General features: G+C 46.1%; 1 protein-coding gene across 9 annotated transcripts; it reads left to right on the forward strand.

The window, feature by feature from the left end:
* Nucleotides 1–163: 163 nt before the first annotated feature.
* Nucleotides 164–20,290, forward strand: LOC110486526 (SWI/SNF-related matrix-associated actin-dependent regulator of chromatin subfamily A member 4). Of its 9 annotated transcripts, none has more exons than XM_090196733.1 (31): nt 164–908; nt 4,145–4,402; nt 4,576–4,711; nt 5,442–5,867; nt 6,105–6,203; nt 6,417–6,973; nt 7,632–7,805; nt 7,903–8,076; nt 8,231–8,281; nt 8,647–8,777; nt 8,981–9,035; nt 9,879–10,142; nt 10,341–10,504; nt 10,776–10,842; nt 10,986–11,096; nt 11,226–11,468; nt 11,565–11,678; nt 11,830–11,937; nt 12,065–12,151; nt 12,272–12,318; nt 12,436–12,602; nt 12,880–13,043; nt 13,222–13,488; nt 13,955–14,032; nt 14,259–14,477; nt 14,593–14,864; nt 15,189–15,297; nt 17,913–18,014; nt 18,266–18,407; nt 19,131–19,267; nt 19,573–20,290. In XM_090196733.1, the coding sequence occupies exons 2-31, from the start codon at nt 4,187–4,189 to the stop codon at nt 19,603–19,605; spliced, it is 4,914 nt and encodes a 1,637-aa protein (XP_090052859.1). In that variant the 5' UTR covers nt 164–908; nt 4,145–4,186; the 3' UTR covers nt 19,606–20,290. The 9 variants fall into 9 exon arrangements, with proteins under 9 accessions (XP_090052859.1, XP_090052862.1, XP_090052861.1 ...); XM_090196736.1 differs by having other exon boundaries at nt 15,192–15,297; XM_090196735.1 differs by having other exon boundaries at nt 8,234–8,281.
* The last annotated feature ends 5,363 nt before the right edge of the window (nt 20,291–25,653 follow it).

Consider the following 25,653-nt stretch of genomic DNA (forward strand, 5'->3'; position numbering starts at 1 on the left):
GCCCAGGAGTTATTCTAGACAAGGCTCTTCTGTGTCTTTATAGTATCATTCCCACACAAGTCATTTGCGGAAGGCCCAAGCCTATTTATTCTACGCCATCTACTGAGTGGCGAGCCTGAGCGGCGCAGCGGTCAAACACGGAACCCAGACCGGCTGCGCGCGTGCGCCATCGCACACTAATTAGTTCAGAGGTTGTTTTTATATTTTAACTTGCATGTCGTGATCGCGTTTGGTGTAGGGAGACAAGATACATTTATGCACGATAGCGCACGCGCGCAGCCGGTTTGGGTTCGGTGTAAGGGACTACATCTCAGTGCTAGAGGCGTCACGACAGTTCGAATCCAGCTATGATTGGGGGTCCCATAGGGTGGCGCACAATACGCTCAATGTCGTCCGGGTTTGGCCGTCATTGTAAATACGAATTTGTTCTTAATTGACTTGCCTAGGAAAAAAAAAAGCTTGTGTTGACATCGGCAAATGCTTTTTTGACATTGCACATTTTATTCAGGCAGAAAAATGTATGTAAACGGAGCTCAATTGATTTCATTGTTACTGTCAATGACTACTATCAACAATGATACCTCATGATCTTATTTTACTACGTGTAATAATGCTGTTCTATAATAATTTGTACACCCATCCCCCACGTCGACATACTTCGCCCACATTCTTCTCTGCAATGGGGCCTAGACTGGGCATGCGTTGATTTTCCAGTCGTTCATGGGGGATGAACGTGTAGGGGGGGGCGCTCTTGTATCACGGTTGCTGTAGTGAAGGCCGTTCCTTGGCGATACAATCAGACGAGAAGTGGGGGTGGTGAGAGAAAAAAAGCTAACAGGCTAGGTCGCTCTTTGTTTCTGGCTAGCGTTGGAAATCGAAGGGACCTATCCGCGAAGGGTGATTTCAATGTAAGTCAGATTCAACCGTTTTATTTTTAATACTTCGTCGATGTTATCTTTATTTGGATTATTGAGACGTAATTTCAGTTTCTAATACCCTTTGCTTATCGTTGGGTTGGACGGAACGTTAGCATCAAGACCGACATATTTATTAGTCTTGTCTGCAGTGCAGACTGGCGTCAGAGTGAAATGAATGAATTGTGTTTTTGGTAAATGTATCTGTCTAGCTAGAGCGGGGGTACGGGATGCAGGTTGGATCAATCAACTGAAAGGATTGTTTAACTTTTACACTCTTGCTGCATCTCCAAAGTCAGCAAAATAACCCAATTCTCACCATACATTTTGTAACGACAGCATGTTCGGCTAGTAGAGACTATACCAGCTAACGTTAGCCAACTGTCTGGCAATGTTTCTTTGTGTTTTTAGTTTTCATTTTATACACATTATGTAGCTAGAAAACAATGTTTGTTAGCACATCACATGACTGAATGGTTTCTGACCTGTGTTGTAAACGGAACTGAGTTACTATACATAGCATAGCTTGGCTAGAAAGCTAGCTAACTACACCGTACACCACATTAGCTTAGCATCCGTTAACTGTTTTTTTTATAAAGTTGGTTAGTTAGCGTCTATAATTAAATATTTAGCAAGTAGTTAACGAACGAAGTCTTTACCCAGTTAGCTACCGTAATTCAATTTCTACGATTACCAACTGTAACCGGCAACTATGGCCCACCTAGCTAGCTAAATATCCGTGTTTTACTAAAGCTAGCTAGCTTAAGTCAAGTCGCCGGTAGCAGGGTTTACAGTATCAAGCTACAGTCTCACCAAAGAGAATGCATCAGTCCTTGGACATAACTGTTAACATAACAATATCAAGTGAGGAGGAACGACAATAGATTCCACTTTCAATCGTTTAAATAGCGTTACTCGTCTCACTAACATGAATGTCATGATGTCGACAACTTTACCCACACATCATGGTTGCTGTTTACCTTTTATGTTGTTTATTCTGTCGGGAGTGTATGAAGGTTCTTTTTATGCATGCAGCTGCTGCTGGGCAGCATCATCTGAATCACCTCGTCTGAGTGTAAGGTTTCCAAACAAGAACTCTCCTCATTCTGTCAATCGCCACACACTGGGAAAAATATTTAGTCATTAGAACATATTTCTCTCCAACTATCTGTGCGATTATTATATTTGAGGAAAGCAATTATTAATAAAAGTATACCATTTTATAATTGATTTGTGATATGGGTTGTATTATCAAAGGCAGGCACTCTATGTAATCATCTAGAGGTCTTTAGGTGGGCCTGTGCAAACTGAAGATCAACAGAACATTGGTGTCTTTCAACAAATCAAATGCTTCACAACGAACAGGTGTAGACTAACTTCCCAGCAATGCAGGGGAAAATATTAAAATAACATGAGGATAGCCAAAATACACCATGAGTAACAATAATTTGGCTATACACAGAGGTACCCGTACCGAGTCGATGTGCAGGGGTACGAGGGAATTGAGGTAGATAGCTATACATATAGGTAGGGGTAAAGTGACTAGGCAACAGGATAGGTAATAAGTAGTAGCAGTAGTGTGTGTATATGATGAGTCAGGGTTAGTGCTTAAGGGGGTAAATGCAGAAAGTCTGTGTAGCTATTTGGTTAACTATTTGGCAGTCTTATGGCTTGGGGGTAGAAACTGTTAAGGGTCCTGTTGGTTCCAGCGTTGGTACCGCTTCCCGTGCAGTAGCAGAAAGAACAGTCTATGACTTGGGTGACTGGAGTCTGACAATTTCTAGTGTTTTTCTCTGACCCCGCCTGGTAAAGAGGTCATGGAATTCAGGGAGGTCGGCCCCAGTGATGTATTGTGCCTTACGCACTACCCTATGTAGTGCCTTGCATTTGGATGCCAAGCGATGATGCAGCCTGTCAAGATGCTCTCAATGGTGCAGCAGTATAACTTATTGAGGATCTGAGGGCCCTTGCCAAATCTTTTCAGCCTCCTGTGGGGAATGAGGCATTGTCGTGCCTTCTTCGGGACTGTGTTGGTGTGTGTGGACCATGTTCATTCTTTAATGGAGTTGTGTGCGACCATGCAGTCGTGACTGAGCAGGGAGTGCAGGGGGGGACTAAGCACGCACCCCTGGGGTGGCCCCATTTCGAGAGTCGGTGTGGTTGATGTGTTTTTGCCTACGCTCCTACTTTTGTCTTAAGTTGATATCTTGACATAATTAGCCACCTTGTGACTGAAGCAGAAACTGGCTTTCAAATAAACTAACTCAGGAGATGTGTGAGCTGTGCTTTCAGGTTCTACCAGTCTAGTGTCTTATTTTCTAATCCTACTTGTGTATATTTGTGCCAGCCGTGCATATTAACACAAAACATACTCAAATGACTACAAAAAGGCTATCTTGAGAATTGGTTCTTGTTATTCAGACCAACTGGTGTATTTTGGGTCAGTTGGGCACATCCGAGAACCCACAGCTCGGAGAACACAAAGTCCATTTGTGGATGATGGCTACATAGAGATCTGGTACGCACTAGGGCTACCACGATATCACGATATGATATCACGATACTTAGGTGCGATAAAATATTTATTGTGATTCTCATGATTCTATAGACCCTTTTACAGTACATGAAATACTAGCGTTACACACAGGTGTGCGTGACTCTTGGCTGCAGCGAGAATCTGTTGCCATCTGCGCCCATTCAACATAGCCAAGATTTTACTTTTGAACCAAAATAACTTTTTAGGGTTCTCATACGCTTACAATTATGTTTTGATTCTTGCTTGAAAGTTGCTAAGATTATATTTAGTTGTCGTCTTTGCAAAATAACTTTTTTGGATGCATCAAATGTTAGCTAGAATCCTAACGCTCATTGATGAATGCTGTGGCAAAAGCCAGCCAAAGAGCCATTTTGCTGGTTGAAGTATTTAAGTATAATGCAGTTGATTTGTGATAATGACACAAATATTATATTAAGCAGGATATTCATACGAGCCTTAAAATCCAATTATAATACCATATGTCTGCTGCGACGGGACAAGAGTCATGAGAAAACAACATGTTTTTTGATCCGTCATGGAAGTAAAATTGCACAAAAAAAAGATAATGGAAAACAAGCTATGAAGGTAAACCACTGGAGATTTGGTGCAGGTTCAGCCAACAAACGCAAACAAATATTGCAAGATTGTCAACTACAATTTGGTCAGTATCATCTGTAATTTGTCCTATCTGAAGAGTGGTGCTTGGTGCTGTCACAGTCTCAGACTCAGCTGAGAGATGTCCACCCCAGACCCCCCCATGGGAGGGACGCCTCGGCCGGGCCCCTCCCCAGGACCGGGGCCTTCTCCAGGAGCAATGATGGGCCCCAGCCCTTCCCCGGGCTCTGCTCATGGCATGATGGGACCCAGCCCAGGTCCCCCAGCCTCTGGGCACTCCCACCCACAACAGGGGCCCTCAGGATATCCTCAGGAGAATATGCATCAGATGCACAAAGTAAGACATATCCTTAAATGTAATGTATGCGGTGTAATTTTATGACAACTTTTTTTAAATATATACTAGGTTAGCATTAATCTATTCTTCCTTTACTGTATATAAGAAATGTATGTGCTATCTAAGTAAGACATGCTTATGTTAATGTATTAATGTTTGTTGTGTTCTCCCAGCCTATGGAAGGCATGCATGAGAAGGGCATGTCTGATGACCCTCGCTATGGACCGATGAAGAGCATGGGCATGAGACCAGGTGGAGGCCACATTGGAATGGGACCCCCTCCTAGCCCCATGGACCAACATTCCCAAGGTACCATACCATGGGGTACTGATTAGATTGGATAGAAGAAACATTGACTCTGTTATTGAAGGAGCTTTACACAAAAGGTCAACTTATTAGCTTTCCATATGCTCTAAATATGGTGCTTATGATTTTAGAGTTAAGCACAATTGTTTTTAAAGCCAATTACTTGAGAAGAGAATGCTAACTCGTGTAGACGCGTGTGCACTTGAACTGTGAACTCAACCAGCTAGTTTCTCCTCTTTCACTTCTGTCTTTTGTTGGGTAGCGTGAGCAGCAGACGCTCAGTGGAGGGGCGGGGCATGAGGCTTCCCCTTTCAGACAATGCTGGTGGCAGCTGTCTGCTACAAAACTACTCAGTCACCAAGGAGAGAGGGACAGAGGGGCTGTTGAAATACTGTAACACAGGAGAGGGTGTTTTTCTGTTGACTCTTCTACCCTGTATTGACTGGTGTGACAGTGGGCAAGGCTCAGCTGTAATGTGTGCATGTCTGTTAGAGACTGATTTGTAAAGTGTTTGTATCGCCAGTCCAGCTCATAATCATAATACCAGTCTGGATTTGGTTAACATTTCTCCTGGTCTGTTAGCATCCATTTCGCCACCATTTTCGGTGTATCTAGCCATTATTTTAGTCATTCAAATCGGTTTCCCACTGTTCTCAGTTAAAGGGACAGTCATGCCCTACCATTCCCAGGGAAGAGGACTTTTCTCACCTGTGCTGTTGTCTCTCCTCCCCAGGCTACCCCTCTCCACTGGGGGGTTCTGAGCACTCTCCCAGCCCCGTGCCAGCCAACGGCCCTCCCCCCGGCCCCATGATGCCCTCTGGCCCAGGTGTCCCCATGGAGGGAGGTGACCCCCAGGCCATGGGCCAGCAGAACCGCATTGGGGTCCCAGGTCCGAGTGGTGGTTCTGGGCCAGGCGGGGTTGGGCCAGGTGGACCCACCCCCTTCAACCAAAACCAGCTACACCAGCTCAGGGCCCAGATCATGGCCTACAAGATGCTGGCTCGCAGCCAGCCCCTGCCAGACCACCTGCAGATGGCCGTGCAGGGCAAGAGGCCCATGCCAGGGATGCAGCAGCAGCCAGGGATGCCCAACATGCCCCCTTCCTCTGGGCCTGGAGCGGGGCCTGGACAGCCACCAGCAAACTACAACAGACCTCATGGTGAGTGGGGGAATGTACAAAGTTATGCTACACAGGCTGTCAATGCAACCCTATGAATGACACAAATGTTCTCTCTCTCAAACAAATAAAATAAATAATTTGAATGCTGAACGGGGACCCCTGGTGGTGAAACTTGAACACATGTTCTCAGTTCAGGCACCATTTTCTACGTTAACTAGACTTCAGTAGGCATGAATGCCCAGGCAGTGTCTGATAATTTCTAATGTCATCTTGCAGGAATGGTAGGCCCAAACATGCCTCCTCCAGGACCCTCAGGTGTTCCCCCTGGTATGCAGGGACAGCCCACCAATGGCCCCCCTAAACAATGGCCCGAAGGTGAGTGAGAGGGCACTAGTCCTTCCTGTGCTGATAGTTTCACCAGACCTATCACAACGGTAGGCTGTCATTGTAAATAAGAATTTGTTCTTAATTGACTTGCCTAATTAAATAAAAATTAAACAAGTAATACACACGTTGAACAGATAATAATTGCACCAAAGCACTCTGGGATGGCAGAACTAATAGCTCTTTCAATGCCATATGTTCTAGGGCCCATGGTGAATGCTGCTGCTCCATCCAGTGCCCCCCAGAAGCTGATTCCCCCTCAGCCCACTGGGAGACCCTCCCCTGCTCCCCCCTCCGTGCCCCCTGCTGCCTCCCCGGTCATGCCCCCCCAGACCCAGTCCCCTGGGCAGCCTCCCCTGCCCCCACCCATGGTGCTGCACCAGAAACAGAACCGCATCACGCCCATCCAGAAGCCCCGTGGCCTGGACCCAGTGGAGATACTCCAGGAGAGAGAGTACAGGCTGCAGGCTCGTATCACTCACCGTATCCAGGAGCTGGAGCATCTACCAGGGTCTCTGGCCGGAGACCTGCGCACCAAAGCCAACATCGAGCTAAAGGCCCTGAGGCTGCTAAATTTCCAGAGACAACTGCGTCAGGAGGTAGTGGTGTGTATGCGTCGTGACACGGCCCTGGAGACGGCCCTCAACGCTAAGGCCTACAAGCGCAGCAAGCGGCAGTCCCTCCGTGAGGCCCGCATCACAGAGAAACTGGAGAAGCAACAGAAGATTGAACAGGAGCGCAAACGACGCCAGAAACACCAGGTACACAGAGGGGTTGGGACAGAAACGCCAGGTACACAGAGGGATCGGGACAGAAACGCCAGGTATACAGAGGGGTCGGGACAGAAACGCCAGGTACACAGAGGGGTCGGGACAGAGACGCCAGGTACACAGAGGGGTCGGGACAGAGACGCCAGGTACACAGAGGGGTCGGGACAGAGACGCCAGGTACACAGAGGGGTCGGGACAGAGACGCCAGGTACACAGAGGGGTCGGGACAGAGACGCCAGGTACACAGAGGGGTCGGGACAGAGACGCCAGGTACACAGAGGGGTCGGGACAGAGACGCCAGGTACACAGAGGGGTCGGGACAGAGACGCCAGGTACACAGAGGGGTCGGGACAGAGACGCCAGGTACACAGAGGGGTCGGGACAGAGACGCCAGGTACACAGAGGGGTCGGGACAGAGACGCCAGGTACACAGAGGGGTCGGGACAGAGACGCCAGGTACACAGAGGGGTCGGGACTGAGACGCCAGGTACACAGAGGGGTCGGGACTGAGACGCCAGGTACACAGAGGGGTCGGGACTGAGACGCCAGGTTCCCAACCTAGATGTCAGATGATCCTCACATTCTTGTAAGACCTCCAGTGCTTGGCGTTGTATTTTATAGACACTAATATTCTGAGGTTTTTGTGTAGGAATACCTTAACAGCATCCTGCAGCATGCTAAAGACTTCAAGGAGTACCACCGCTCCATCACAGCCAAGCTCCAGAAGGCCACCAAAGCTGTGGCCACGTACCACGCCAACACTGAGCGTGAGCAGAAGAAGGAGAACGAGCGCATTGAGAAGGAGAGAATGAGGAGGCTGATGGTGAGTGACCATACAGCTGCGTGATCGTTTACACACTCACTATTAAATAGCCATAGATTTACTCTAACACCTGTAGTCAATGTGTGTCCTTCCCTAGGCGGAAGATGAGGAGGGCTACCGTAAGCTGATTGACCAGAAGAAAGACAAGCGCCTGGCCTACCTGCTGCAGCAGACAGACGAGTACGTGGCCAACCTCACCGATCTGGTCAGAGCCCACAAGGCTGATCAGGCCCTCAAGGATAAGAAGAAGAAGAAAAAGAAGAAGAAGAAGGTGAAGAATGAGGCCAAATGTTGAAAGTGCATCTTTCTGAAGTTCCATTTGTTGTATTGTGTTGCCTTGTGTTTTACTGCGATATGTGGCCCCCTGTGTTTCCGTTGTTGAGCCTGTCATTGTAATATGTGAAACTGATGTTCATGTTCCCTAGAAGCCAGAGAGTGGGGAGGGCCAGCCTCCTGCCCTGGGACCCGACGGAGAGGTGAGTTTCAGATCCCAGTGAAAGATTTGGTCCGATAAAATCCAGACAATTTCCCACCAAGCTTTTTGACAGTCATCTTCTCTGCCATCAGTTCATGAATAATATAATGAATATAAGAATATAATGAATGAATGCAAGCCCCATCACTCAACATGTTAACTAATAGTCCCTTTTCATGTCTGGTAATAGGCCATTTGCCTCATGATGTGTTGATAAGAAACTAAAAGGTAGCATTGTTTCCAGGCTCCCTGTTTTTCACAAAGCCACAGGAATACTTGTTTAATTTACCATGAAATGATCATATTGGCAGGTAATATATCACAGTTTCCAGTCAATTTCTCACTCGCTCCCTCTTCCACTCTCAGCCTCTGGATGAGACCAGTCAGATGAGTGACCTGCCTGTGAAGGTGATCCATGTAGATAGTGGGAAGATCCTGACTGGGCTGGATGCGCCCCGGGCTGGCCAGCTGGACACCTGGCTGGAGATGAACCCTGGGTCAGTTAAACACAGCTAGCTAGAACACATGTTTGTTTGCCCAGACTGTGGGAATAATGACGACACGAGAGCCTGAGGAATATGAAATACCATTTCCCTTTGGAAAGGATGAACATTGTACAAATTTAAATGCTTTTCACACTGTCATCTCAAAACAATTTCATCGGGCATCACAACTAATCATTTAAACTTTTCTCCTGCAGGTATGAAGTGGCCCCTCGTTCAGACAGCGAGGACAGTGGCTCAGAGGAAGAGGAGGTATGTACCTTAGAGACCACAATGCTCTCCTTACCCCCCACTTTCCCCTTTCATATATGTATATCGTAAACCTCAAGTCGCCTTTAAATAAATGTAAGCAGACCGCTGTGGATGAGACCTTGCGTGTGGAGTCTGTTCAGAGGCGTACCACTCTGTGGATGAGACCTTGCGTGTGGAGTCTGTTCAGAGGCGTACCACTCTGTGGATGAGACCTTGCGTGTGGAGTCTGTTCAGAGGCGTACCACTCTGTGGATGAGACCTTGCGTGTGGAGTCTGTTCAGAGGCGTACCACTCTGTGGATGAGACCTTGCGTGTGGAGTCTGTTCAGAGGCGTACCACTCTGTGGATGAGACCTTGCGTGTGGAGTCTGTTCAGAGGCGTACCACTCTGTGGATGAGACCTTGCGTGTGGAGTCTGTTCAGAGGCGTACCACTCTGTGGATGAGACCTTGCGTGTGGAGTCTGTTCAGAGGCGTACCACTCTGTGGATGAGACCTTGCGTGTGGAGTCTGTTCAGAGGCGTACCACTCTTGCCTTGGGCTTTCAGAAACTAGGCCATTGCCAAGCCCAAACTAATGTAACCCTTTCTCTGCATTGTGTACTATAAAGCTTATATTAATGTAAATCAAAACATTGTGTGGTAAATATCTTTACTGGAACAGAGATCTTTTCCAGATAAATCTTAATCCTGACCAGTTCATGGGACAAGCTGTGTTCTAGTTTCCATAAAGAATATTTTATTCCAATTCGATTACGTCTTTTGACTTGACCTTGGCTGAGACAATTTGAGCCAGGCTGTGTGGCGTCTGTATCTGAGTCCATCCTCTTGCTCTGCACCCCTCAGGAGGAAGAGGTGGAGCCCCAGCCCTCCCAGGCTCCCACCGAGGAGAAAAAGAAGATCCCAGACCCCGACACAGAGGACGTGTCCGAGGTCGACGCCCGCTACATCATCGAGGGAGCCAAGCAGGATGTGGATGATGAGTATAACAGTGCCGAGGCGGCGTTCGCCCGAGGCCTGCAATCATACTATGCTGTGGCCCACGCCGTCACTGAGACGGTGGACAAACAGTCCACGCTGCTGGTCAACGGGCAGCTCAAACATTACCAGGTACACAGTCTACCCACTTCACAGTAACATGATTTCCCATACACAATGCATTTCCCATACACAATGCATGCTGTAGTGTTTCATTACCTTTCACAATGCTTACAAAAAAAGAAGAGCTGACACATGACCAAAGCCATGCGTACCTGATGACCAGGTGAGACAGTAGAATGACTGGTTTGTGTCCCTCTCTCCTCTAAGATCAAGGGCTTGGAGTGGCTGGTGTCCCTGTACAACAACAACCTGAATGGGATCCTGGCTGATGAGATGGGTCTGGGCAAGACCATCCAGACCATCGGCCTCATCACCTACCTCATGGAGCACAAGCGCATCAACGGCCCCTTCCTCATCATCGTGCCCCTCTCGTGAGTCCCTCTCCTTTCCTCTAGTTGGTTCTCAGCTCCTTTATGGACCGGAACTGATGCAGTATTTCTGTTGTTTCAATCGAGATTCTCACCTGTAATTATACGGATACAAGCCCGAAAGGGCTGTTATGGGTATTAGATATTTAGATATTTTTGCCTTGTGTTGTGTCAGTGCCTTGTGTTGTGTCAGTGCCTTGTGTTGTGTCAGTGCGACTTGAGGTGGACAGAGCAAGTGTATGTTTATCAATTTATCTCCCGTCTTTGTTTTCAGAACGCTGTCCAACTGGGTGTATGAGTTTGATAAGTGGGCTCCAACGGTGGTGAAAGTCTCTTACAAAGTGAGTAGCCCCTTTCAACGCTTCTTCCAGGGTGAAGTTTGACAATTGCATAGGAGGTGGTCCGCATGTACATGTGAATATCCTTTGATTATAGTGTTCTGTAGATGTAAAGTTGATGTGTGTTCTACTATATCTCTGTCCAGGGCTCCCCACAGGCTCGCCGGGCATTCCTCCCCATCCTGCGCAGCGGCAAGTTCAACGTACTGCTCACCACCTACGAGTACATCATCAAAGACAAGCAAGTGCTGGCTAAGGTAGGGACCCACCTCTTCAAATCACCCCGTGCAATAGTACACCGCCTTAGAAATGGCCCTAGTCAGACAGGTGAACCTATGGAAACTTCCATGTCATCTTCTCATGCCACGGTACTCTTTCCCTCTCAGCTGCGATGGAAGTACATGATAGTGGACGAGGGCCACCGTATGAAAAACCACCACTGTAAGCTGACTGTGGTTCTGAACACCCACTACCTGGCCCCGCGGCGTCTGCTGCTGACCGGCACCCCGCTGCAGAACAAGCTGCCGGAGCTCTGGGCCCTGCTCAACTTCCTGCTGCCGACCATCTTCAAGTCCTGCACAACCTTCGAGCAGTGGTTCAACGCCCCCTTCGCCATGACCGGAGAGAAGGTGAGTTAGTCAAGGCTCTGGAGAGGGGTGTTCTGGAGACATTGGGGGTCATCATGGCTGGACTCTTACCCCCCCCCCCCTCTCTCTCGACCCTAGGTGGATCTGAATGAGGAAGAGACCATCCTGATTATCCGTCGTTTGCACAAAGTGCTCCGCCCCTTCCTGCTGCGCAGACTGAAAAAGGAAGTGGAGTCCCAGCTGCCTGAGAAGGTCTGACTCCTGTCAATCACTTGGCTTTCAGTCTCGAAGGACAATAAAGATGAATTTACTCTTTCAGTACTTTAAACTCATATCAGTCCAATCAATGCAATGTTTTAACCTGTTCTCTCCGTGTGTGTGTGTGTGTGTGTGTGTTCCCCAGGTGGAGTATGTGATCAAGTGTGACATGTCGGCCCTGCAGAGAGTGCTGTACAGACACATGCAGGCTAAGGGTGTGCTGCTCACCGACGGCTCTGAGAAAGACAAGAAGGTAAGGAGGAGTAGAGAACCCCCTCACTGCTCTCCATACACCCCCTAACAACTGACTGAGGGTCAGTTATACTGGACTGTTTAGGTGGGTACTACAGGATGACTAAGTGCAGAGTGTTGTGTTTCAGGGTAAAGGAGGCACCAAGACCCTGATGAACACCATCATGCAGCTGAGGAAGATCTGTAACCATCCCTACATGTTCCAGCAGATCGAGGTACAGTGCAAGGGTCCACCTCAACTCTTCCATGAATTGAGAAGAGATGTTGACTGAAGTGCAAGATTGTGGTTAAAGCTTCTCATTTTAACCGAGAAGTTGTGACTCGTCTGTTCACAGGAGTCCTTCTCTGAGCATTTGGGATTCACTGGAGGCGTAGTGTCTGGGTAAGCAAAGCATCTGCTGACGTTGCATGTTGATGCTTCATGGTGCTGTGGTTGATCTTACTATGTGTGGCGCGTTCCCTCATCCACCCCTCTGTTCTCATCCCCTGCCTCCTCCAGACCTGATCTGTACCGCGCCGCTGGGAAGTTTGAGCTGCTAGACCGTATCCTGCCCAAGCTGATGGTCACCGAACACAAGGTCCTGCTCTTCTGTCAGATGACTTCCACCATGACCATCATGGAGGACTACTTTGGCTGGCGCAACTTTAAGTACCTGCGTCTGGACGGTGAGAGGCAGGATAGGAGAGTTATTTAGTCTGGTGGCTTGTGCTCGGAAAATGAATTCAAGACAAATTCCAGAAGTATTTTGTACTATGAGAAAAACAGTATGTGTAGGATTTGTTTTGTACTTACAGTATGCAGTTTACTAGAACACAATAGCTCAACATTGTGGTGTGGGGAGCCTGATGTACGATCACAAGCTGAGCTCATGTTATTTGCATATCCCTCCTGCTGTTTCCTGTGGAAACTGGTAACTATCACCATTGGTCTTTGTCTCCATAGGAACCACTAAGGCTGAGGATCGTGGGATGCTTTTGAAGACCTTCAATGACCCCGCCTCTAAGTACTTTGTGTTCCTGCTCAGCACCAGGGCCGGCGGGCTGGGCCTCAACCTTCAGTCTGCTGACACTGTGGTCATCTTTGACTCCGACTGGAACCCACATCAGGTTCAGCTCATTACCCTCTACTGCAGTATTATGCTTAGTTATTAATATATATTTAGAAAACAGCTAGGATTAGTGGCTTTTGAGGTGATTTTGTGAGGTAACAGCCAACTCCCATGTCCTGCCCTCCCACTAACTCTGATCACTCACCCCTCTCTTTCTCTCTCCCTTCCCTGTACAGGATCTGCAGGCCCAGGACAGAGCCCACCGTATCGGGCAGCGGAACGAGGTGCGTGTGTTGCGTCTCTGCACCGTTCAAAGTGTGGAGGAGAAGATCCTGGCGGCGGCCAAGTACAAGCTGAACGTGGACCAGAAGGTCATCCAGGCCGGCATGTTTGACCAGAAGTCGTCGAGTCACGAGCGCCGTGCCTTCCTGCAGGCCATCCTGGAGCATGAGGAACAGGACGAGGTCGGGGCCCCGGGGGGCTGGCGCGCTGGGGGGGCGTTGGTGGGTGTGATCATGACCGTCCACCACACTACCCAACCACCCACACGCCTCCCTACCATTTAACCTTTCTTTACTTTTCTCTCCTCCTCCTCCTCCTCCTCTCTACCTTCTGGATTTAGGAGATGTTCCTTTTTTTAGGTTTGGTTTCCCCTCTTCTCCTCTTCCTGCATTTTCTTAAAAAATGTTTACTTTTTATTTATTTAATGAAGCTCTTTTTCAATAACATAGTAGCCGTCCTAGCTGGAAGTCTGTTCTATCTATACAGTTAGTAGGAGCAGTGGTTTCCTGGTAGACGTATGCATCACACCTGTTGTAGGATATTTACTCCAATACATCACGCGCTACATGTTATAATGCACTTCATATGATACTAACAAAACTGATAAGCATTCAAGAATTCTAGTTCAGAGGCGTGGCTCTGAGGCACCACTAACAGCCCTGTGTTCACCCTTTCTATTGTCGACAGGAGGAGGACGAGGTGCCTGATGATGAGACCGTCAACCAGATGATTGCCAGGAGCGAAGAGGAGTTTGACCAGTTCATGGTCAGTCCCATAGTTCTTCAGGATTTACAGAAATGTAGTCTGAGTCTTTCTTGAGGCAACTGGAGGCTTCACGGTCAACCTCTAGACTGAAGACTGCCCTGTTGGAGGCTTTGACACAACCTCAAGTCTGATAAAATGACACCCATGCGTAGACTTAAGATGGAAATCTACCATTCTTCAACTGTTGTTTCCCCCTCTTTTCTTACACTGTACCTCCCCCTTCCAGCGTATGGACCTGGACCGGCGCCGCGAGGACGCCCGCAACCCCAAGAGAAAGCCCCGTCTGATGGAGGATGACGAGCTGCCCACCTGGATCCTAAAGGATGATGCCGAGGTGGAGAGGCTCACCTGTGAGGAGGAGGAGGAGAAGATGTTTGGTCGCGGCTCTCGCCAGCGCAAGGAGGTGGACTACAGCGACTCACTCACAGAGAAGCAGTGGCTCAAGGTCAGCTATCCAGCTGTTGTAGTTGAAAAAGCTTTTAGCTAATAATTGAAAGTCCTATAACTGAAATCTATGGTCTATGACCTGCAATGCTGATGTGTGGTTCCCCCTCCAACAGGCCATAGAGGACGGTAATCTGGAGGACCTCGAGGAGGAGGTGCGTCACAAGAAGACGACCCGGAAGCGCAAGCGAGACCGCGACGACATGCCCGGCCCAGCCACACCCAGCTCCAGCGGTGGTGGCGGTGGTCGCAGCCGTGACAAGGACGAGGAGGTCAAGAAGGCCAAGAAACGCGGGCGCCCTCCGGCTGAAAAACTGTCCCCTAACCCCCCATCCCTCACCAAGAAGATGAAGAAGGTGGTGGACACTGTCATCAAGTACAAGGACGGGTGAGTTGGTGGGCTCCTATGTCTGGATGACAACTCAGTGAAGGTCCTGATTATACCCTGATGAAGACAGCTTGGCTATCGAAACGTTGGTAATTGCATTTTTGCATCTGAGCTCCTAGAGTGTGCGGCTCTCTTTGATTTTCAAGTTTTCTACTCCGCTAGCCAGCACCTCGCCTAAATAGGTGTACGTTTCTTTTTCTTCTAGATAACTCAGTGAAGGTCAGCACATGACAACAAACGCAACCTACTTTGTCAGTTAATGGTCAGAGCAGAGCATGTTGAGGTGGACTAATCCCGGAGTTTCCCTGTTCTCCTATTTCACAGCAGCAATGGGCGCCAGCTGAGTGAAGTCTTCATCCAGCTGCCCTCCCGCAAGGAGCTGCCTGAGTACTACGAGCTCATCCGCAAGCCTGTCGACTTCAGGAAGATTAAGGTACGGCACTAACCCTTTAATATCGGTTATAAGACTAAATCAAATCAAACGTTATTTGTCACATGTGCCTAATACAACCGTGAAATGCTTACTTACAAGCCCTTATTAACCAACAGTGCAGTTCAAGAAGAGTTAAAATTTACCAAATAAACTAAAGTTAAAAATAATAAAATATAACAATAACAAGGCTATATACAGGGGGTGCCGGTACTGAGTCAGTGTGCAGGGGTACATGTTAGTTGAGGTAGTTTTTACATGTATGTACTGGTGAAGTGACTATGCATAGATAATAAACAGTGAGTAGCAGCAGTGTACAAAACAAATGGATGTATATAGTCCGGTGGCCATTAGATGAATTGTTTAGTAGTCTTATGGCTTGGGGGTAGAAGCTGTTAAGGAGCCTTTTGGTCCTAAACTTGTCGCTCTGGTACAGCTTGCTGTGTGGTAGCAGAGAAAACAGTCTGACTTGGGTGACTGTTGTCTCTGACAATTGTATGGGCTTTCCTCTGACACCACCTATTATATAGGTCCTGTATGGCAGGAAGCTTGGTCCACTGATGTACTGGGCCGTACGTACTACCGTCTGTAGCGCCTTAAGGTCAGATGCCGAGCAGTTGCCATACCAGGCGGGGATACAACCCGTCAGGATGCTCTCGACGGTGCAGCTGTATTACTTTTTAAGGATCTGGGGACCCTAGCCAAATCTTTTCAGTCTCCTGAGGTGGAATAGGTTTTGTTGTGGTCTCTTCACGACTGTCTTGGTGTGTTTGGACCATGATAGTTCATTGATGACGTGGACACCAAGGACCATGAAACTCTCGACTCGCTCCACTGCAGCCCCATCGATGTTAATGAGGGGCTGTTCAGCCCGCGTTTTCCTGTAGTCCACGATCAGCTCCTTTGTCTTGCTCACGTTGAGGGAGAGGTTGTTGTCCTGGCACCACACTGCCAGTTCTCTGACCTCCCTGTTGGCTGTCTCGTCGGTGATCAGGCCAACCACTGTTGTCGTCAGGAAACTTAATGATGGTGTTGGAGTCGTAGGTGAACAGGGAGGACAGGGGGGGATGAAGTACACACCCCTGAGGGGCCCCAGTGTTGAGGATCAGCCTGGCAGATGTATTGTTGCCTAATCTTACTACCTGGAGGCGGCCCGTCAGGAAGTCCAGGATCCAGTTGCAGAGGGAGATGTTTAATCCCAGGGTCCTTAGCTTAGTGATGAGCTTCGTGGGCACTATGGTGTTGAACACTGAACTGTAGTCAATGAACAGCATTCTCACATAGGTGTTCCTTTTGTTCAGGTTGGTAGCACTTCATGTCTACCGACGTGAGTGCTATGGGGCGGTAATCATTTAGGCAGGTTACCTTCGCTTCCTTGGGCACGGGGACTATGGTGGTCTGCTTGAAACGTAGGTATTACGGGCTCGGTTAGGGAGATGTTGAAAATGTCAGCGAAGACACTTGACAGTTGGTCCGCACATGCTTTGAGTACACATCCTGGTAATCCGTCTGGCCCTGTGGCTTGTGAATGTTGACCTGTTTAAAGGTCTTACTCACATCAGCTACCGAGAGTGTTATCACACAATCATCCAGAACAGCTGGTGCTCTCGTGCATGCTTCAGTATTGCCTCGAAGCAAGCATGAAAGGCATTTAGTTCGTCTGGTAGGCACGTGTCACTGGGCATCTCGCGTCTAGATTTCCCTTTTATAGTCCATAATAGTTTTCAAGCCCTGCCACATCCGACGAGCCTCAGAGCCGGTGTAGTAGGATTCAATCTTAATCCTGTATTGACGCTTTGCTTGTTTGATGGTTCGTCTGAGGGCATAGCGGGATTTCTTATAAGCGTCCGGATTAGTGTCCCGCTCCTTGAAAAGCGGCAGCTCTAGCCTTTAGCTCGCTGCGGATGTTACCTGTAATCCATGGCTTCTGGCTTCTGGTCACTGTGGGGACGACGTCGTCGATGCATTTATTCATGAAGCTGGTGAATGAGGTTGTATTCTCCTCAATGCCATTGGATGAATCCCGGGAACATATTCCACTCTGTGCTAGCAAAACAGTCCTGTAGCGTGAGTCACTGGTACTTCCTGCTTTAGCTTTCGCTTGTAAGCAGGAATCAGGAGGATGGTAAAATGGTAAAATGGTCAAATTTGCCAAATGAAGGGCGGGGGAGAGCTTTGTATGAATCTCTGTGTGTGGAGTAAAGGTGGTCTAGATTTTTTTTTTTCTCTCTAGTTGTACTAGTGACATGCTGGAAAATACGTGGTAAAACTGATTTTAGTTTTCTTGTTTGCTTATGTCATTATAGAGTAGGGTTGATTGCTGTCTTAGTGCCGGCATCTGTCTGTGGTGGCAAATAGACGGCTACGAATAATGAAGATAGTGTGGTCTACAGCTTATCATAAGGTAATCTACCTCAGGCGAGCAATACCTCGAGACTTCTTTAATATTAGACATTGCGGGAATCGGCTAGGGAATCACATTCAGTAAAACAGTCCTTGTGGGAGGTTAGGGGACTGACAAGTCACATCTAGCTGTCTAATTCTGATCTTCTCAGTCCTGTGTTGTCCTCTACTGTTCTGATGACTATTCTGATGTCCTCTCCTCTGTTCCCCTCCAGGAGAGGATCCGCAGCCATAAGTACCGCAGCCTGAATGACCTGGAGAAGGATGTGATGCTGCTGTGTAGTAACGCTCAGACCTTCAACCTGGAGGGCTCTCTGGTGAGTGTCCGGCGACAGGGAGCGAGTGAGGGGAGGGCTGATCTTTGTTGGGCATGATAAGACAACGCTGTGGGGGTGCTGGGATATGGAGGGCCTGTTTCAGCCCAATGTATTACAGATCCGAGGAGACTTGTCACAACCTTTATGGTGAATTGAATGGAATCTCTCATACTCTGAAGAAATGTCACAGTAGCCTGTTACCCTGCTGTTGACATCTTCTATATTTCTCTGTGGCGTGTCTCACCCCCCAGATCTATGAGGACTCCATCGTACTGCAGTCAGTCTTCACCAGTGTCAGGCAGAAGATTGAAAAGGAGAAGGAGGAGGAGAGTGAGGGAGAGGACAGTGAGGAGGAAGAAGAGGAGGAGGTGGACGAAGGCTCTGAGTCTGAATGTGAGTGTTACAGTATTTACATATATATTTTTTTTTATTTAACCTTTATTTAACCAGGAATGGCTCATTGAGATTAAAATCTATTTTTCAAGAGCGCCCTGGTCAAGATAGGCAGCACCAAGTCAATACAAAAAAATTACAGACGGACATCCAGTAAAAACCATTGAATTCACACGAGTATAAAACTGCAAATTAAAAACATTGACCGGGCAGGGAATCAGCCTCAAAATCCTTCATCAGTGATTTAAGAACACCAATCGGGGCAAGTTCTTCCAGTTTAAAAGCATATGCACTTAGTGTCATAGTCCACTGTTAAAAGGGCAATCTGCCGCTCAAACAACAACGTTTCCCACCCTCCTCCCACCAGTGTCTGGTAAATAGCTGACTGGTGGGGCTGTTGAAACCACTCTCAAATTCATAGACTGAGCTATGAATGCATAATTATAGTTTTAACCATGTTTTGAGGCCTAAGTGTTTGTTTACAATGACATTGTTTACAAAGGAGTAAAACAAGTTTATATTTTTTGATTCTGGTGGAATGTGCCAATTTAACTCAGCTCATTTAGAACTTATATTCTTCAAGAATCAATGGGTGTAAATAATTCATTTAAAAGTCAAAAAATAGATGTTGCAATCAGGAATTGCCCCTTTTAAACTATTTAATATTTTGTTGAACTTTTGAAGAATTGTAAGCTCATGGATTTGTGTCCATGCCTCTTTCAGCTCGTTCAGTGAAGGTGAAGATTAAGCTGGGGAGGAAGGAGAAGGAGGGCAGAGGGAAGGGCCAGCGCCGGAGGGGCCGTGGCTCCCGGGCCAAACCTGTAGTGAGCGACGACGACAGCGAGGAGGAACAGGAGGAGGTAAGACACATGCACAAATACATTGAGACACTACTTAACTGTCAATTTAAGCTTCCATTCGAAGCTGTCTACTGTCCTGACTGAAGTTGACCTCTTCTAAGCTCTCTGCACTGAAGGCTGTCTAGCAACACTGATTAACTTGTGTAACTCAAACCAGCAGTATTTTTATTTGTCTTTAACACTTACGTTTATTGTTTTCAGAAATGTTTTCTTAAACGTCTACAGTAGACTAGGCTGGTGATCAATAAGATATGTTTTATTGGGTTGAAGGATTAAGTGTTTTTTTCTTCGGGCTTCTATTTCAGGCGGGTTCGGCCAGCGGCAGTGAGGAGAACTGAACTGAACCACTCCTGTTCTGCGAGGACCAACGGCCCACTGAGACCCTCGACTGGAACTTATATATTTTACCTAGATTCTATAGCAGGGAGACAAGCCAGTGGAGAGGGGCCTAGTTTTACCTAGATTCTATAGCAGGGAGACAAGCCAGTGGAGAGGGGCCTAGTTTTAGCTAGATGAGATGATTTTTAGTGAGACAAATGTATTCCATAATTAAAATACACCATCAAATAAAAAAATAAAAAAATGATAGCAAAAAAAAAAACACTTACATATTTAAGCAATCCTGGTATGAATAGCTGGACTGTATGTCTTTTTGCCTTGTTGTTTTCTCCTGAAAGTGATTTAAGGTGGACAGGGTTTGATTAGCAGATTGATCGTGGACCACAGGGAGAGAGTGCTGACTTTTTAAGTGAGTTTGTTTTGTCGTTTTGTTTCCTTTGAGATGGAGCTGTGTGACCGGAGTCGCTGTGGTTTCTAAGTCCCCTGAATGCATGTCGTTTGGTCTGTGGAAATGCACCTGGGTGTGTCGTTCTATTATATCTCTGTTTAATTTAAGAATACAAGTGAGATAAACGGTACGTTCCCCCTTCCTCCGGCTACAAGTGAGAAGGGAAGGGCGGGACTCTGTCTCGCGTCTGTGTCACTGGATTCCAAAAAGTACAATAAAGGTGTCTCGTAATTAAACTTTCCTCTCTGCTGTTGTCTTTATTCACTTTATGCACTACACATGATTAATTGCTGTATCCTAAATGTGCTGAATAGAATGAACTGTTAAGCCATCTTTGACAAATTGTAGTTATCTTGTATGTACACTAGATGGCCCTCTCACCTTGACCAGATAACAGTACTCTGGATGAAAAGCCACGGTTTGAAGATTTAGGTGTTTTGTTGATGTTTAGGTTTAAGATTTTCTCCTTGAGTCTGAACTGTAAACATGCTGACCACTAAATGAATGCTAGTTTGGGATGATAATTTATATAATTCAGTTTAAGTATTTTAGGCCACAGTGCTTTTAAAGGCTTGTAGCACTCACACAGTTGTATTTCAAACAGTATTACTCTGGGCATGTGTGAGATCCTGCCAGGGCTTCCATGCCTCTGATCTCAGATACACACCAGTTTCTTCTTCCTCAGGTCACTCATTGACCCTGCTGTTTTTTGCCACTCCCCCTCACACTGCTTTGTTCCAGCCGTGGGCTCATGTCATAACACCTGGACAAATACTTTTTTTTGGTGTGTGTGGAAAGTCGTTTTTCAGTGGAACGTTTTTGAATGGATCTGCTGTAGAGTCCGTTCTCTCCTCAAATGGGTTGTCGACTCGTTTCAAGTGACTCTGAAGAGCTACCGTCACCACATTAAACATGAAGCCAGGGATTCTGACTGCGCTGAGACCAACCTCTGACTAGCCTTATTATCCTATGGGTTAACATGGCCAGTTAATTTTGTAGTTTTTTTTTACTTTGTCATTGATCAAAAATAAATTCCAATAAGAAAGCTTATTTGCTAGGAGGGATGATGGTCAGGAGTGGTGAAGTTGAGGTGAAATCTGAAGAGATATGGATGATGGACAAGAATGTGAGTGTTGAAACCAGGAGAACAGATCAGTGTACAGGATTTACAGCTGGCTCACCGCAGGGGTGGAAGAACCAAGTCACCAGTGGAACAGTTCCTCTCACTGCTCTGCAGGCAGGCAGGCAGAGGAGACGGTCTGTTATGAACAAGGGGTGTGTCATGGATGTGAGCTGTCTTGAGGGGTTGAGTGGAGGGCAAGGCAGAGGGGCTGCAACCAGTGGTTATATGTTTCAACATGTATCTGCACAAGTTGTCTCACATTGTCATATCTCCAAGACTCGTGACATACGAGAGAAAGCTGGATAGCAAGGTTCCAACAGAAGTGACCTTGAGTGTCGGACACAATCTCTCATTTGAGGACAATGTAGTTATGTTAATATATATTCAGTTGTCCAAAGCCAAAACACTGTAAAACAATTCTAAAAGCGGTATGCTTCCCTCCCATTAGAAATAAAACAATGCTTTTGTAATGAGATATTAGAGCCATATTTTTTCTGAAGTTTGACAGGTCTTGGCAAATAAATAATGGCAGTCCTTCCAGTTGGTTGGTGATGGATTGCCCTGTAGTCTACAGACTGATATTTGCTAGGTGAAGGCCTCCACGTGAAACATCAGACTAGGCTACATGCCAAAAATCTTGTGCTTTCCTCATTTTAACTTTATAATGCATCTAGTGCAAGGCACCCGATGTCTACGCAGCATATGCTTTCCAGGTCTGTCAGGATGGATCACTGGTCCAACAGGCTCTACTGCAATTGGAGGAACCTGATCTGACTCTCATGTCTCCTCTCTCGTGAGGGAGAAACGACTCTCATTCCCAGCCAACCCACTGGTCGCAAACTGGTTGAATCAACGTTGTTCAAATGTAATTTGTCAACGTGTTGTGATGTGGAATCTGCATGGAAAATACATTGGATTTGAAAAAAGTCGTCAATGTAAACTGTTGTTTTGAGGGTGAAATTTCAACCACAGGATTATGTTATCATGGTTACCAAATTCCAACATAGATGAAATACGTAGAATACCTTTAAAACAATGTCAGATTGTATAAGTTATAGCCACTATCAGAAGAAAAAAAACAGGCTGGGCAGAACCCCTTCCGTCTACAGTTACCATTTGGTCTCCCATCCAAGCCCAGCCCTGCTTCATCCCAAACAAAAACCTTATCTGTCCCTGACTACTACCAATGGGCTGTCGTAGGAATGATTGTTGAGGGATCTTCACCTGAAAAATGAAATACACTGAACAGAAATAAAAACTATTTCAAATATTTTACTGCGTTACAGTTCATATAAGTAAATCAGTCAATTCAAATAAATAAATGAGGCCCTAATCTATGGATTTCACATGACTGGGAATACAGATCTGCATCTGTTGGTCACAGATACCTTACAAAAAAAGTAGGCGTGTGGATCAGAAAACCAGTCAGTATCTGGTGTGACCACCAATTGCCCAATGCAGCGCAACACATCTCCTTCACATAGAGTTGATCAGGCTGTTGATTATGGCCTGTGTAATTTTGTCCCACTCCTCTTCAATGGCTATGCGACATTTTAGAGTGGCCTTTTATTGTCCCCAGCACAATGTGGACCTGTGTAATGATCATGCTGTTCAATCAGCTTCTTGGTATGCTACAACTGTCAGGTGGATGGATTATCTTTGCAAAGGAGAAATGATCACTAACAGGGATGTAAACAAATTCGTGCACAAAAGTTGAGAGAAATAAGCATTTTTGTGTGAATGGAAAATATCTGGGATCTTTTATTTCAGCTCATGAAACATGGGACCAACACTTCACATGTTGCGTTTATATTTTTATTCAGCCTAGATTCACTATTGCTAACAAAATCATTCCAAAGGGTAGGTTTAACAGAGCAAATTTAATGTGACCATACTTTATCACTCATATTCTCCTGAGTGGCGCAGCTGTCTAAGGCACTGCATCTCAGTGCTAAAGACATCACTACAGACACCCTGGTTTGAAGCCAGGCTGTATCACAGCCCGGCTGTGATTGGGAGTCCCATAAGGCGGCACACAATTGGTGTGACTGGTGTAGGCCGTCATTATAAATAAGAATTTGTTCTCAACTGACTTGCCTAGTTAAATACAAAATTATATATATCGCCATTGATGCTATATAGGCTTATATAGCATTTGCAATGTTATCAACATTCAAATATCAAAATTTGAAGGAGAAATATATTTTTCTTGGATAGCTCCATCTGTGCCACTGGTTTAGTTTGTCTTTATTTCCAGTTTGTCTGCAAATGAATAATTGATGTGTTGGATTCACATCTCCATCTTAACCAAAAATTGAAGGTAAAGAATAGGACTAAATCAAATCAAACTTTATTTAAAGTGCGTTTACAGTTTGATTTTATTTAGTCCTATTCATTAACTTAGATTTTTGTTTGGGATGTCCGCCAGATGTTCTCTTGATACAATACGTGTGTGAATTTGACCATTTCCCTGCTAAGCATTCAAAATGTAACAAATACATTTTGTGTGTAAGGGAAAATGTATGGAGTAAAAAGTACATAATTTTCTTCAGGAATGTAGTGAAGTAAAAGTTGTCAAAAACATAAATAGTAAAGTACAGATACCCCCAAAAATGATTTAAGAAGTTCTTTAAAGTAATCCTTCTTTAGTACTTTACACCACTGTTGTCCTCATTGTTTACATAGGCTGCAGTGGGAGGGACTGCAAATGGTGAGATGCTGTAGGGGGCGGAGAGATGGGTTAGTTGGCAGTGGGGATGGTGCACTTTCTGGTTTCAGGTGAAAATAGGATGGAGTGATACAGTATGCTCACCTTACCTCCACTCTGAATTAATGGCTTTGTTCCTGCTCTTTAAGGACTGTGTTTATAGGAAACTGAATAGATGGTATCTGAAGAAAGCTTTTCCCTGCAATGAGACATATCTGCTCAATCAGCATTCCAATAGTGGGAGCAGTGAGGGCAGCACAATTAGTGTCTCATTAGGCACTTCTGTGGTTCTCCTTTGCACAGTTTCAGAAGCTTTCATGCCCTATGGCGGGCTATTCAAGGGCCGGTCACTGAGAGGACCCACTCTCACCAGAGGGCAGAGAGTTGTGTGACTGTCAACTCCTATTAATGGTCTCAAATATTAGGTTAGCTTTCTCAGAATCCATGTGAAGGAAATACATCTCAATCCTGGAGTAAAAACCAATTAGCAATGATTATTTTGTAAGGTATTGTAACATGAAATTGAATTGTTACTCTTTCATCTTGATGTAGTGTAGTATGATCCAAATCTGTCTGACATAATCTTGATTACATCTGTGTTACCACTCCCTGTTACTAAATAAAACACCATTGCTTCAGAAGGAGAGGGAAATAGCTATATAATTTGCTGTCATCATCAAAGCCTTGGCTTCTCCTGCCATCTTATTTCCAGCTACTCTGTGTAGCTAGATCCTCAACTCTGATGTGAAGCCACTATTAGATTACAGTTTTTAGCTTGTTCTATTTGGTCCGAAATAAGATAGGGAGCTGTAGTCAGTTACTGGTTGACAGAGGCATGGCAGGATGTCATACTAATACTGGTCGGTGCAGCAGACCCATGAGAAATAGAGCAGTTTGACTTCTTGTTTTGCTATTATTTGTGTTGTCATGCGTTGCTGCTCTGACCATGAGGGAAAAACACAGTCGTTTGGCTGTGGCATTTTTGTGTTTTGTATAAGAGATGGTGCGTCATTGTACACTGATGGACATTGGATAGATCAATATTAAAAATAGAGCAAGTACAAACTAGAAGAGAATTAGTCCTCAAGGCCATCATGATAGATCTGATCACATGTTCTGTGCTTATTGTTTGGTTCACTAACATCCTATTTATTTTTCTTCTCTCCCCAAACTCAGTGCTGTTGTATTTCATAGGCTGTTGGGGTTCCTCGAGGTTGTCCCTATGTCATTTTCTGTTTGTGTCTGGATTGAGCTGAGTCATGAAAATGTACAGTTTTATCAAAATGTCACAAGATAGGTTCTACATATCTCAGTAAAACTATCACTATTAAGAATCACCTTTATAGTTACCACTTTTACCAACTCCACGGAAAAGCAAGCAAATATGTTTTGACCAAAACTTCAAACAATCTTTATCCATTGTTTTGACCAGGGAGATCCTGCTTTTGAATACTTAGAAGCGCCTGTCAGAACGAGTTTATAGACAAATATTGGTATGTCTAGGCCCCCCTCTAGTGTGTGTGTGTGTGTGTGTGTGTGTGTGTGTGTGTGTGTGTATGTGTGTGTGTGTGTGTTCGGTTCATGCATGGAGCTTTAAGAATGAACTCAAGACACACAGACACACACGCACACACAAAGGGTTAAACAGTAGTAAAATGGAGCGTCTGGAGACACGCCTTTCGATAGTGAGGCTCTCTGTATTCCAGAGATCACACCACTCCAAACCCCGCCCTATGCTTCTTGGGCTCCTCCCGTTCCAGCCCACTCCT

The sequence above is a fragment of the Oncorhynchus mykiss genome, chromosome 13 (genome assembly GCF_057628025.1).
Source record: "Oncorhynchus mykiss isolate SJ-2025 chromosome 13, ASM5762802v1, whole genome shotgun sequence".
NCBI classification, from domain to species: Eukaryota; Metazoa; Chordata; class Actinopteri; order Salmoniformes; family Salmonidae; genus Oncorhynchus; species Oncorhynchus mykiss.